This window comes from Macrosteles quadrilineatus, unplaced genomic scaffold, assembly GCF_028750875.1.
Source record: "Macrosteles quadrilineatus isolate MER2022 unplaced genomic scaffold, UCM_ALF_1.0 Scaffold_3__2_contigs__length_128488019, whole genome shotgun sequence".
In the NCBI taxonomy this organism is placed as follows: domain Eukaryota; kingdom Metazoa; phylum Arthropoda; class Insecta; order Hemiptera; family Cicadellidae; genus Macrosteles; species Macrosteles quadrilineatus.
Window position 1 is genome coordinate 67,577,442 of NW_026542596.1, and position 15,127 is coordinate 67,592,568.

The window sequence follows — 15,127 nt, forward strand, 5'->3', positions numbered from 1 at the left end:
TCACTTGTCTAGAGCAATAACATAATTAAAATTACCCAACATTAGTCAAAAGAAAAGAGGAAAATTGTTAAAGAAATAATTTTAGAGTGATAATTGACAAATAGGTAGCTAAACAAGATACAACAAAATCAACGTGTTGAAAGAAAATAAAGTGAAAATTTAAAGGGGAATTTACCCTAAAAATTAAAACTGGTGGGCTAAAGAACAAGAAGGTTCATAAATGAATCCTTATATATAATACGTGAAGGCGATTTCTACTAAACACTACTCCTCCGTTAATAATGGACGGATTTTTACAAACTATGTCTCAAAATTCGCCCCCTTTCACCAATTCCTGTAATAAAAGACCTCGGGCTTTGCCCCTCAGGCCATCAAAATTCCAATGTATTTCTTATGAAGAAAATATTTTGTTTACTTAAACAGACGAATCATTTGTATTAATTACAGCTGTTCATGTTAAACACATGATACACACAAGAGTGTTAGTTTTCAGAGTGAGTTCGTTTTAATTTTCGATAACTGGATTGATTACATTATCTTTCAGTTGACTCTTTTAAGTCATCGTAAGGTAAATTATGACTGTTATTCGTTTTGAAATAACGCCTGCAATAGTTTGCAATTGCTCGAATTCGAGGAACAGGTGCACTAGTTATCTTAAATGAGCATCTTTTAATATACCGCCTAAGCTTTAGATCTAATTACAGTAATAAAAAAATCCAATACAACTACTTGCACATCACTTGTACCTGTACTTTCTAAGTTGTCCAGTTGAGTTTGAACTATTAAAGCTTGTTTTATCCAAAAATAATAAATATGCTATAAATTTTAAATTACAAACATAACTTAATTTGTATTTTCACTTATTATTTTAAAAATATACTCTACATCTTATTACCTTCTGACTGGTTCTGATCCTCTTAGCACCAGGTTCTCCAACCTCCCATCTGGTGACATGAAGATTAACATATTTTTTTAAAGTTTGATAATATTCCTTAATTTGACACTATTCAATTTGTCATACTGTAAGTAAAAAATTTATTGGATCAAGAAAGTGATGCTTAAGCAGTACCAAAGTTTATAACTGATAATAACTAAAAGTCTGGTTATTCCGTAGATTGAATCAATCAAACACTAAAGAAAATAGGTATTCTTTCTAAATCCTAATTTTTACCAAATTAGAATTAACTTTAGGAACAATATAACACACAAAGTCTAAATCTAATTAGACCAACAGAGTAGATAAAAATATCACTAAACCAATATAAGCATTCATTTGCCTGTTCCCTATACAGTATCACAAATTTTGTTAGATGAAAAAGTAAAGCCAGTGCTATGGTCTCTTAGCATTGGCTTTACTTTTTGATCTTATAGGAATTTTTTGTTAGAGTGCAACAGTGAATTTTATTTTTAACATGATGATATTGATATTTCTTCTTTTGACTAAGTCAGATTTTGATTTTGACTTCAAAAAAACCTACCTCAACAAAACTGTACTTTTAAAAGTAAAATAAAAAATGGCCTATATCCTACCTAAAGCCACCAAACAGCCCTCCTGGCCACCATTCCTTCTTCAGCTCTTTCTCCCCTAGGGAATGATGTGTCCCGCTGTAGCCAAACTTGGACGACAAGAACTGAGGGTCGTAGATGGTAGACACTCCGGGTTTCTGGAAGACAGGGGAGTCGTGCAGCCTGTTGTATGTCCACATCGTGTGGTCACTGAGAATATTCTTCGATGGTGACTTCTTGGCAAAGAACGGATAATCAAGAGATTGTGGTCCATCTATGTTGTTCTTGTTGTCATCGCAGCAGGTTTTTGTGTCAAGTACCGAGTTGTAGCGGCACAGCTTGGACCGCGGGGCTTGTGTGAGGTGCCACGACTTGGTTGTGGGTGTCAGGGTGGAGTTGGCTCGGGTGAGCTGTTTCTTCGGGTGCGGGTGTCTTGTAACACCGTTGTCATTCTGGAACGCCGGGTTGTCCATTTCAGTTACCTGAAACAGTTAGGGATTCGGTTAAAATTAGGGATCAGTAGATAGTGGTTTGAGGATAATTTTTGTCAGTAAAATTACCTGTTGATGTTTCAGCATAGTTACAGTGCTATATATGATTTGTGTCCATATCTTACAAAAATCTTGTCTATTTCTAATCGTGTACTGGGTTCAACTTTGAACAGCGATAGGTGATTAAAAACATAATTAGGTAACATTAACCAACAAAATAATGTAGGCCTACTTAATCGATTAATTATTTAATAAACTTTAAAAACTTATTTTACTTCACCAAAAAGCTTCATAATTAATTCATTTCCAGTGTTTGTTTTCATTACACCCACACATAAAACAATGATGTTGTGTCACTTCCTATCTCAGTTTTATAATTGGGAAAAGTAAATTAGCGAAATAATTGGCTCTGGGTTAAAAGTCACATGAAAGTCGCACGTGATAGTGAAACTTGTGGGAGAGCCGAGGAGAAGATTCTCACATTAAAGAAAGCACATTAGGCTCATTAGAGGGCTCTTGGAAAAGAGGATATGACTATGGCTTGATAATGAGCATGGCTCCTATATTGTGGTATGTTAATTCTGTTTTGGGCCACAATTATGTCTTATGTTTAAACTTGTACAATGTTTAACGAGTTCAACATCCAGCATAACAAGTTCAATATATGAATTAAGAAAATATTGAGTGCATAACATAATTGTACACAATATATTTTACTGTCATATAACTGTCACCATTCACTGACAATATCTTAAATTAAAATTCAGAAACGACCAAATTAATGAATTATTACAAAGGATAGCAAAGTGAATTTTAGCCTAACATACCTTGTAATGTAATCTAAATTGGTTGTACATGTCACTTTACCTACATGTAATTTGAAACAAATTAAAAGGTAGATTAGGTACTACAGTCAACACCAAACTACAGTCAGTGGTGTTTATTTATTATTATGCTAAAGAATTTGTCATAGTAATCCAATAGCCGTCAAAATATGTTATAATTTTGAAATCAAAAGGTTAAATTCTAAACTGTATCTTTGTTCAAACAATAAGCCTATATTTGTTTGTATTTTAAAAACTACTCTTTAAAATTATAATCAATTTTTGTGAGGGATGGATTCACTGAAATGTTATTTTTGTAGGGATAAGTGTGTTTTAAAATTTGTTTATATTATAAACACATTTCTACCAAGTAGAAAAGTAGCCACAACAAATAGACTTTATTTAATTACAATCAAAAAACCATAAGTTGAAACTAATTAAAATAGGAATAAGTTAAATGGTTCTCCAGCAAGGGAACTGACAGAAAATGTTTATTCATGTCTGTATGATTCTGATGAGATCTCGTCAGTCACCTGACTCCTGAGTCAGCTGATGCAGAGTCATACTAATCACCTGTTTGTCCCGAATGAGACGCTGATTTGCTTACCTTAAATTAGGAAGTGCTTGTTCAAAGTCAAAAAATATGTTTATACTCAGCTTAACTTTGCACTTTCATATTATGTTTTTGCCATCAGCATTTTTTACGTTTGTTGTAGAGGAGTGGTCCAAAACCCTGGTTGACCATTTAACGCGATGACATTTGAGTGCAGAAACCATCTCTCGAGGAATCGAACCATTGACTTCTAGATTTTGAAGGCAATTCAGATTTTAGACAATTCGTATACCCAGGTAGTTTGTAAAATCATTGATTGTAAATTTGGATTTAACCAAATTTAGTATATTATGAGAACAAATCAATAGTTTTCCTTCCCACAGAGGTATTTCCATCTCTTAAACCTCATAGTGTTTTTTTTTTCAACAAATTCATGTTATAAAATGTACAATCTTTGAACCATTATTTAAATAATTCAGAAACGATTGCCACCTTAGGCAGGTTGACCCATTAGAAGCCAAGATTAATAGCTACGTGTAGACCCTAATGGCCTGGTAGGTTGTAATGGTTGTAGGCTGAGCGATACATTACCACTAATTGTACCAATTAGCAACATGGAGACAGTAATTAGCAAAGGCTAGGAGGCGTATGTCACAGCCTTCTATACAAGGCTATAAGTTAATCACTAAATGTATGGTTAGATCATTAGATGAACATAAACATTACGGCGACACACAAAAGTAAACTTTTGGATTGGAATTATTTTCCCAGTTGTACTCAAATAAAAAATTAATGGTAAATTAAAATTGTGATAAAATCAATTTTACTGCTACTAAATTACAAGGCTTGTGGCATATATTATTTATTTTGTGTTTATCTACTGTAATTTTTATGGGTTTTTAGCGAATTTCCCATATAGGGAATATAAGCGAATTTTCCTTATAGGGAATAAGCTATTACCGTAGGTCTCATGGCAAACCCTAGACCTGGTACCGATTTCCTTTTTCGTTTTGAGGTCCCCAGAGGCCAAAACACTATCCGTTCAAATTCATATATATAGATATGTCCATTAGCGCGATAACTTGAGCAAAAATATCCGATTTTGATTAAATTTGGTACAAATGTGTAAACCTACGTTTATTTAGATGGACGTTGGTAAACTCATGTTCGCCGATGATCTGAAGCTTTTTTGCGAGGTGTCTTCTGACAATAACGCTGCACAGTTACAGATGAACCTGGATAAGGTTATGATATGGTGTGAGGACAATAATATGAAGATAAATCCCAGCAAATGTTCTGTTATAACGTACCATCGCTCTCTTAATCCGCTCATCTTTTTGTATTTTTTGGGAGTAGACAGTATTCCAAGAACCACGACCATCAAAGACCTAGGAATTATTTTCTCACACGACCTACGGTTTGGAGATCATGTGGACCATGTTACCAAGAAAGGAAACAAAATGCTGGGATTCATCATACGATTCACACAAGGTACTCTATCCGTTGTTCCCAGGTCAAAAAAGCGAGCTTTTTTTTCAAAAGTCTTTTTTTTTCAAAAGCCCATGCTTTGAAGTCTCTGTACTGCGCATTAGTCAGACAAGGTCTTGAATATGCTTCTGTGGTCTGGTCGCCCTACACGGAATTCGACAGGCAACGCTTGGACGCCATCCAGAAAAGATTTCTTCGTCTGGTCTGTGTTAGAAATGGCTACTCCTATAGAGACGCTCCCGTGGACGACTGTGCACAGATGCTGGGATTGCATCCTTTAGACCTTCGAAGAGATGTTGATGGCCTGTGTCTCCTATACAAGATCATGAATGGCATTCTCAGTTGCTCCGAGCTTATTCTGGAGATCGACATCAGGGTTCCAGGCAGAACTTGTCTCAGAGCATTTTTTGGCCGGCTTCAGGTCAACATCCTATGACGCCAACAGTCCACTCGCTAGGATTCTTCGCCTGGGAAACACGGTGTCAAGCGCAGTGGACTTCTTCTTCGACGACTTCAAACTAGCTCGAAGAAAGTTCCTCACTGTCCTTGGCGAGCAACGGAATGAAATTGCTTAATCGAACTTTTTCGATGATTGTCTCACCATCAAATTTTTTTGTTGTTATTCAGCCTTACGCTATTTATTTTAATTTTTTGGCATTCATTATATTCATTTACATATTTATTGTAACGGGTATTGTTATTTATTTATATTGTATTTATTAATATTGTTATTTATTTATATTGTTATTTATTTATATTGTTATTTATTTATATTGTTGTTATTTATTTTGTCATTTATTTATATTGTTATTAACTTTATTGTTATTTATTGTTGATTTTTCTATTGTTCTTTCGATTGTCACATTGTTTGTGTTAAGTTGGAAACTGTTTGTTGCCTTTTTTTCAAATGGCTCTGCCGTTGGAATGATAATAAATAAATAAATAAATAATTCGAACGAGTTCGTGAACCAGTATAATCGGACTATGGAACGGGGGTTTATGGGGTGAAAATTGATTTTCCCATTTTTGAGCCTAAAACACAAAATTTCATAGTTTCTTTCCAAACCATTTTGTAGAGCGTAAAAAAATAAATAATTTAGTATATCAAGTGTTTTTGTATGTTTATTAGTAACGGATAAAATTAAAAGAAATGTAAATTTAAAATTCCCATGTTACCGTATTCAAATGGAGAATATCGTAAAATGTTGTAGTTTGCTTGTTTATGGATATATTTTGATCAAACTTGGCAAATTTATTTATTTTATACTAAGCTATTAATATTTTACTAAAAACAAACTTTATTAGTGTCCTTGTAGCAGCAAACCTAGGTACTATGGTACTATTAAACCTAATGTTATTGAAATATATTTGATTGAAAACCAATTCAGACAAACGGAAATTCGCTTAGTCGGCAGGTTTGCTGCGGCGGGGGTATTTTATAATTGTATGGTCCAATTCTGGACTGTTTTTTCCGTTAAATTGCATCATTTTTTGGTAGCCCAAAGACAAATGTAATCTGTAGTCACTCATAATCAATCTCAGAATAAAATCGACCTTCAGATTTTAAGACACCACACACCCATTACCACTTATCTTTCTAAAAAAGACGATTGTTTAAAATATTGTTAGGCTTGAAACGAATTACCAAAAACTCACGAACATAACTAACAAAACTTTTAAATGTGTGTTTAACAGTTAGACCTACTCGGATATTTTATTTATACAAGTTTACTGCGACTTCGAAAAATTGATCTCTAAATAGATTTTTTTTATGGAAATAACAAGGTGAATTAGATATTACAATTCAATTGATGGCAAACTCTGAACTCACAGAGGGTTGTCAACTGTAATCAAATGTATAAATAGATAATCTGACACACTTCCACCTGTCATTTACCATCATATGACAGCAATATGACATCACGTCCATTTGTATGACAGTTTCACAGTCAACTGCCCTTCAATTGAAAATCAAAGTGTAATTCAATTATGTTGTGTAATATAATTATCTGAATTTATAAACAAAACAGGCACATTCATCAGGGCTTCAGAGTGTGGGTCAGTATATTTATGTTAATCAATGTATCAATGTAAATATCTTAATAACTCAATAAATTATTTATATGTTTGATTATTTTGTTAATGAAGGTGTTAATTTAAAGGTTAATTTTAAGAATACAGTAAATAATATCACAGCTAAGAAATTTTTGAATGGCTTGGTTCAAACTTATGTCATTAATATTTAGTTTTTTATTGTTTAGCCATAAAGTAAAATATAACAGGCATATGAATGATGAATAAACATTTCACAAAAAGAATAATGAACAAAATCCAGGTAAATTTCTGTTTTGTAATTTCATCTTTCATCCTAGAATGGTTTCAAAAATGTAACCATTATATATTTTACCTACGACCGCCATTTCAGTTCAGTTCTTAGAATTGAAAAGTTTCACTTAACTATGTTTACTTTCATAACAGCATAGTTTTTCTCATAACAACACGGGTAACGGACCAATGAGGTTCAAGGATAGAGAGAAAAGAAGTAATATTACATTTCGAACGTCAACTAATCAGCTGATCAGCTGATCAGTTGCCAATTTTAATTGTTGATCCGACTTCCTGTTGGTCCTCACGTATTCTTAACCTAAGTTGGTGGAAGTTAAAGGAATGTAGATTAAACTGATTTAAAAATATCAGTCAATGAAAGTGAAGTTGGCGAGATGGAAATGAGAGCACAAACTGTTTGTACTAATCTTTTGCCACCAAAATCGAAACAAAGGTATGAAATTACATACCAGCAATTCATTATATGAACGAAACAAAATAAGCAGGTTAAATTGATAATGAAAATGTGCTTCTGGTTTATTTTGAAAACCTCTTAACCACTTTTTCACCCAACTTGTTGTGGCCCACGTATTCGATGCTGAGATCTAACTGTATTAACTCTTTTACTATATTATTCAGTTGTCTAAAAAAATATGCACTATTTCGCTAATTGTACCTGATACAGTATTTATGGTAAGAATGCTGCTAGCAGAACCTATTCCCTGAAAAAGTGACATATTGAAGTTTTACAAACACGTAATTACATGAAATCAGCTGATATAAAATAAGTTGATGCATCCCTTTACAGTGACAATGACAATAAGCGAAAAAATAATCTCTCTGTTATGAGTAGTGATTAATATTGTTAATAATTAAAAACCAGATTGTAAGTATAATTAAAAAACGGTCGTAGGCAAAGTAGTGTACGCAACTCGCGTTATAGTCTTTACGACACGAGTAGAAAATTTAAGGCACGAGCCTTGTTGCGTAAACTACTATAAATGTGAAACTTTAAATAGTAACAAATTAAAGTTATTTCTTAACTGCATTGTAAAAAATTAGTCGCTGATAAAGGTATAAAAGGATAAGTGATCAATTTGATATTAAGACGGCACTGATGTGGGCCACTGACCGGACCAGTCAACACGGTTACAGTACAGTGTGTGTGTGGTAAGTTACTATGTTAATAGATGGCGTGAGTGGAGGTTAAAACGACCAACAATCGATATGTTGGCAGTTGGCTCTAAACCCTGCATTAACCTAGAGCATTATAGTTGGCTGCAACGCGGCGTGTGACAGTTCATATCTACGGCAATAAATAAAACCAACTTCATGACAAAGTTGACTGAAATGTAAAAGTTAATAGAAACAATAATTATGCGCATTAACGTGTGTGAGTTGTGGTTACTAATTTAATTAGTCAATACTAGCAGAACCGTGGGGTTTCTCTTTTGAAACACATAAAAAATAGATACATAAATGAAAGATTATTGCTCTAGTATCTGTTGTTTTCATGTTCATCCCCATCATTTGGATGATAATTTCAAAACCAAGTTACCACCGTGTTTTTCTCCTGCGTGCCTTATGTCCTATATTATATTGTTTATATACTGCTGCATTGTAACCCCGACTGTAAATAGTGGAAAACAGACTTCAACTGGAAATTGTAACCATTGAACCATTGAAACACACATGAACGGCATTGAACAGTCATGCCGTAACCGTGATTTAATACGTTTCATTACGGTAATGCTTGAGTGTGATGCTTACCTTTAAAATATGTTTCACCTTTTTAGAGTAGATTTTACTATTTATGCTTTATTGGTTAGTTATAATAACAGAGGACAAGTATTTATTTTAGTAAAACTTAGTAGGTATTTATTCGACTAAAATAGTTTTAAAATAGTTTAAATAACACTAAATCAACAGAAGATAGCGACACGTCTTCTAGATAGACAGGACAGAAATTAACTTTTTTTAATTATCTTAATCTGATACCTAAGTGAAGTACTACTAGAGGGTATTTTTGACCTATGATTGTACCCTCACAGACTTTATTGGAGTTCTAATATTAGAACGAAGCGTGACCTACGTCTGGAGATTTTAGCCTCAAAGACCACCGAGTAATCGATGCAACTCAACGACCTCTAAATCTAACTGTCTTATTTGTATCACGAACTTTGTACTATATCGTTTCAATCTTGTTCACGACCCTATCCTGCTATTTGTCAAATGTAACTTAACCAGCGAACCTAAGCATACAAAGGTAATAGAGGAAGGATATAGTGGTTTGATACAATAAATGAATAAATGAAATAACTGAATACTTATTTCTAACAATGGAAATGTATATTGTTAGTGAACTAGAAATGCAGTACGTCCATTTCATTGGCGAATTCATGTTATATATTAATCATAATGCTACAATACCTAAAATCATATTTTAAGTGATTAACATATTTTATCGTGTAAAAATCTTAGTACACTTAACAAGGCATGCTACTAGTATTGACTTATTGTTATTGTTAAATTTACTGTAATTATGTTTCTATGTATTTTTTCAACATACTTAAATTTTTGTTTTCACATTAATAAAGGCTATGTAGACGTGAATCATTGACAATTCGTTGGGTTACATTTTGCATCGTTATTTGCTATTTAAAATTTTCTTCTTTCGTATAGTATCAAATTTTTATCCACTCATAACTAACGATGTAAATAATACTAATTAATATACATGTTTGGTCAAGAACTACCTATACGTTAGTAATAAATTCATAACGCTTCTAAAACTACAGATATTATAATAAAAAATAAAAAAAACTCAAGGATGTAGATGTACTCTACAAGTAAAATGTCAATAATTACAGTACAAACCCAGTTAAAATAATTGATAGATATGTACAAATATTATGATGATAGGTGGGCGTCTCCCATCAATATGGGTACTGCGGTGTAGTCATTTTGAGGACAACGAAATGAAGGCGCGAGAGGTACGTTGTTGTGCAACGCTAGTTTTTACAAACATTGGATTAGTGGCATGTTTAATCCAAGCCGGCAAAACATGGCAGATTGCGTGGGTTGAAAGCGGTTAAAGACGATTTTCCTGGGGAACAACATTTTCTTTACAGCAAATTTCTTTTACATTAGGTATCGTTCAATATGGTATTTACCGGGGGGATACATAGTAATTATTTAACAAATAAAAGCGTGATAAAACATGAATCTTTACGTTTAGGTTAAGAAAACTTAGTATTTTGTGCGCCATTATATTAAACCCTATCATATCCATACAATATCCATGTACTTGCATACAAGGGATAGTTTAATATGGATTTCTCTCGAATAATCTATAAAATTATGCAAAGCTATTGGAACAGTATCATCTTTAGAGATGTGGATAAAATTGCAAAATATCGAGTGAAATAAGATAATAACCGACTTAATCAAATAATGTAGCATGACATATTTGATCAAACTCCTCCAATCCAGAATATGACATAATGTAATAAATATTATGCCTGTTGACATTTTATATAACAGATACATAATATATGCACATATTTTGTATTTAAAGCACTGCATGTAGGCTACTGTAATTCGTTTTCCATAGCGACAAAACATTTAGCATCCTAATCGTGTCATGATTTTATAGCCCTATATGTACTATAAAATTGGTATTATATTTTAGTTTTTGTACTAATCCAGCAATTTAATTTTAGACTGTTAACATCACATTTAATAGCATACTCTTTCAACTATCCGTCCATTACATGCGTTATGCTTTTTAACCAGAATCCCCTTTACTTTTCCACTTATTTCCGGTGTGAGCGGCTCGGCGACCGACGAACATATTCCCGCCGTTTTTCCAGTTCCCAGCGTATCCGTTTCCGCCGGTGTTTTCCGCGTCAACGGAAATCGCGCTAACGAGGGAGAAGACACGATACCGCTATTGTCTAGCGGTGTACTTTCCAGCGGAAACTTAAATGACGTATGAAAATGAGTGGTTGGCAAGCCTGACACCTGACAAGAGACAACACTATGCAATGTGTCAAACATAGACATCTAATGACATGTACTGCAGGAGGCTATGCAAGAATTCGTCCCCACCCCACCATTCTATGGTATATTCCATCGTACGATAACACATTCTTGGATTTAACTTTACTTACTAGCCGTCCGGCATTGCAAGGGCTTTATTCTGGTGTGTTGTATGGTTTTTGAAAACTTAAACCACAGCTTTAACATATAACCAATGTTTTGTACCATTGAATGATTCCAAAAAAATCCAAGGCTCTAATTTTTTTCTCTTTTGCTGAAGTTCAAATAAAGGCGTTAGTTAACCATCGAGCTTTATTTGCGAGAAGGACTAGTTTGCGAGATCTTTGAAGTAATTGTTTCAATAGTTTGATGTATAAAATTGATGTATATAAGACTCGATGTTACTGACTTACCTTATTTTACTGACTTAGCCTATAAACTTTCTCACCAACACAATAGAATAAAAGATGTTGGCAATGATCTGAAAAAAAAAACAAAAGCCCTCCGTTGATATACCGTTAGTATGAATAATTGCTTAGTGTAATGGATATAACATGGTTCTTCAATGAAGCGGTGATTGTTTGATCGATATCGCTTAGCTTTGCCCGGTTGTCAATAAACTATGCAGCCGATGCAAACAATACACAAGCTTCGGAGAATCGTTATGCAAGGCTTCGATGTACGGATAACGAACTATTTTAACAACCCTAATCGATCCAGATAGAGCGTCTTGTAAGTAAAACGGCCAAACTAACGGCCAAACTAAGGAATGGTTCTATAAGTCGACATAAATAGAAAATCAAGAATATATTTTCCCCAAAAACGGTTAAAACTAGAAATCAGCCATTTTATTTTTGTACATTAAAATCTTTTGTCTTACGACTTTTTCAACCGATCTCTATGAAACTTTGCATGTATCTTAGAGTAGAAGATATCAATTAGCGATTCAAACATTACAAAGATTTTTGAGTTTTAGACAAATTATTAATTATCCTTTTCTAACAAGCAGGATGTCCAAACGACAAGGTTACAGATATATTATTGTAGCATCTAAGGTCTAACTTATCTTAAAAAATCTTCAAAAAATATCTCGTTAACGAACGCGTGAATACAGTGATGAAAGTTGGGTGGCGCATGTAGGCTACTTCATCCAAGATTGTTTACATGCTTAAGTGGAGAGAACTTACGTCTAAACCAACTTGTCAACAACAACTTGCGAGGAATTATCACTTGAATCACGCACACTCACCAAGTTGATGTTGAAAACATAAACTTCAACATCACTTTACTTTAACATATAATCTATGTCTGGAAGGATAAATATATATTTTAAGCTTTCAATTATTTCCATTATCGATTGAGATAGGAAGTTTATACCTAGGTGCGTATTTTAAGCCCGAATATGAGTTAAGAATGAGATTCGAAGTCGAATGGAGTGAGATGATCAGTGTAGCTTTGATACTGACTGAGATCAGCTATTCCATTATACATGATCATTTTAAGCCCAATGTTCAGGTACCCAGCTCAGGCACCACTGGGTCCAGTTTGAAACCATCAAAAAACAACTGACTTTTCTCAGCGACGATCCCGAAACCTGTTGATATTTAGGCGAGCTCGGTTATAATGCAACACAAGTATAAATGAGTAGCCAGTTAATCATAAAATATTGCTACTGTGAAAACATATACAGTAGCTAAAGACTGTATTAAATGTTTACAGTTAATGAATGTAAATTAATGTAAGTGATAGCCCTTTATGGACATGGCTTTATTATTTTAGCTTTCGATAACTACCAAAACAAATGTATCAAAAATAAAAAAAAATCGAAGAAAATTTAATTTCTTATATTATTTTTTAACAAATTTTACAATGTTTGTTAGAGATTTGTGCATTATTTTATGAAACTATATTTTTTACAAGGAAACAAATTAAGGTGGAAGCTAACGTAAAGGGTTTTTAGTTGATAAAGAGTTGTCATGATTGCATTGACAAAGTCATAGTATACTTAATTATAATTTAAATACTAGATTGTGTGCAACACGTATGTGAGAAATAATAAGTTCGATACTTAAACGAGATTTGAAAATATGGAAATTCCTTTCTCCCAGCAGGGTTGAAAAATAAGAAAACAGAGTTTAAACCGCCTGCAGCGTGCAATGCAGCATGCCGCAGAGGTCTATTTTGTGTCCCAAACTAAACTACACGACAACCCAGGCCTAAGCAACTTTGCTTGACATACTTTTGCTTGCTATCATAATAAGTAAGGGAACTTTTGGAGTTGTAAAATATGTTTGGAAGTAAATTACATTTAAAAGCGATAATTTATTTAATTTTTTTGTATCTATAATTATCTACTACAAAAACTTAGATATATAATTGAACTTAGATATAAAATTGAGTTCGAAAAGGCTTAATAAATTTAGTTACTGGAAAGTGTTTACCATATCACTTTGCTCGAATCACAAGTGAAAATTACTAAGGTATAATGTTTAAGTTCGTCTTATGGACTTTCCTAGCCTGGTGAAACAGTATATATTTCTACAATTTAGAATTCGCTGAGCAACAAAAAACACTTTAAAAATACGATTGGTCAATTATGACCAAGGTAAATTGAATTTCAAATATGTCACATAACTTTATATAACACACATTTTCTCGTTTAACCCTTAAAACTACATGTGCTGATTGAATTTCAAAAGTTTATCCATTCTTGGCAACAATTTAACCTCCAAAATTTATAAATACCCCCGTCGCAGCAAACCTGCATACTAAGCGAATTTCCATTCACCAGGCTCGATTTCTACTAAAATATTCCCTATAAATTTTCAGATTTTTTTCCTATTTAAATAACATTAATTTTAGTGAGTAGTTAGGTTTGCTGCTACGGGAAAGATGTTGAGGTGTGTTTTTTCAATTGAAATATTGATAGCTTAGTATGAAATAAGCCAAATTGCCAAATTTGATTGAAATATATCCATAAACAAGCAAACTAGAACAGTTTATTTATTCTCTATAAGAATAACATGGGGATTTTAAATTTACAATTTCTTTAATTTTCTCCGTAGTCAATGAACATTAAAAAAAACTTCAATATACTAAATTATTTGTTTTTTTAAGCTCTTCAAAATGGTAAATTTAGAAATTTAAAGTTTTTAGGGTCAAAAATGAGAAAAACCCATTTTTACCCCATAAAACCCGCCATAAACCCCTGATCCCATGGTCCGATTATGCTGGTTTGCGAACTCGTTCAAATAAATGTAGGTTTACACGTTTGTACCAAATTTCATCAAAATCGGATCAATTTTGCTCGAGTTATCGCGCTAACGGACACATATATAAATAATAGATGTTTATAATGTTTTCAATTATTTATATATATATATATATATATATATATATATATGAATTTGAACGGATGGTGTTTTTGGCCTCTGGGGACCTCAAAACGAAAAAGTAAATCGGTCCCGGGTCTAGGTCTTACCATGAGACCTACGGTAATAGCTTATTCCCTATATGGGAAATTCGCTAATAAAAACTTTGAAATCTTGAAATATAAAAACCTAACAGCTTGTAAAATATAGCTAATATTTTTAAATGCACACAGTAGTATTCCCTTGGACGAGTAACTTATATCAATCACGGAGCAGAAACACTCAAAATGTTTACTTGACAAGGGACGGTGATGGTGTAGTCGAAAATAGGAGGCACATAAACACTTCAGTCTGTTTATGTAGGACCGCTTCTACTTGCAAGTGCTATTACAATAAAGCTTGGGCCTAGGCTATGTGATCTCTTGTCCAGCAGCTGTGCAAGAGTGACGAGTCAGCTGGTTATTGTCCATACAGCTGTTTAATCAGCTGACTAGTGTCAATTGTTAACGAGCATCGCCCCGTAGCACG

At 33.3% G+C, this 15,127-nt stretch overlaps 1 protein-coding gene across 2 annotated transcripts in view; it reads right to left on the reverse strand.

Annotated features, from left to right (window-relative positions):
* Nucleotides 1-15,127, reverse strand: part of LOC128990218 (uncharacterized) — an 81,488-nt gene that overhangs the window by 20,930 nt on the left and 45,431 nt on the right. For both annotated transcript variants that reach the window (XM_054412514.1, XM_054412513.1), the window contains exons 3-4: nucleotides 1,531-1,988; nucleotides 896-944 (exon numbers count right to left, since the gene is read on the reverse strand). In XM_054412514.1, the coding sequence (XP_054268489.1) occupies nucleotides 896-944; nucleotides 1,531-1,979 (498 nt within the window). In that variant the 5' untranslated portion in view covers nucleotides 1,980-1,988. The remainder of the gene's footprint in view (nucleotides 1-895; nucleotides 945-1,530; nucleotides 1,989-15,127) is intronic.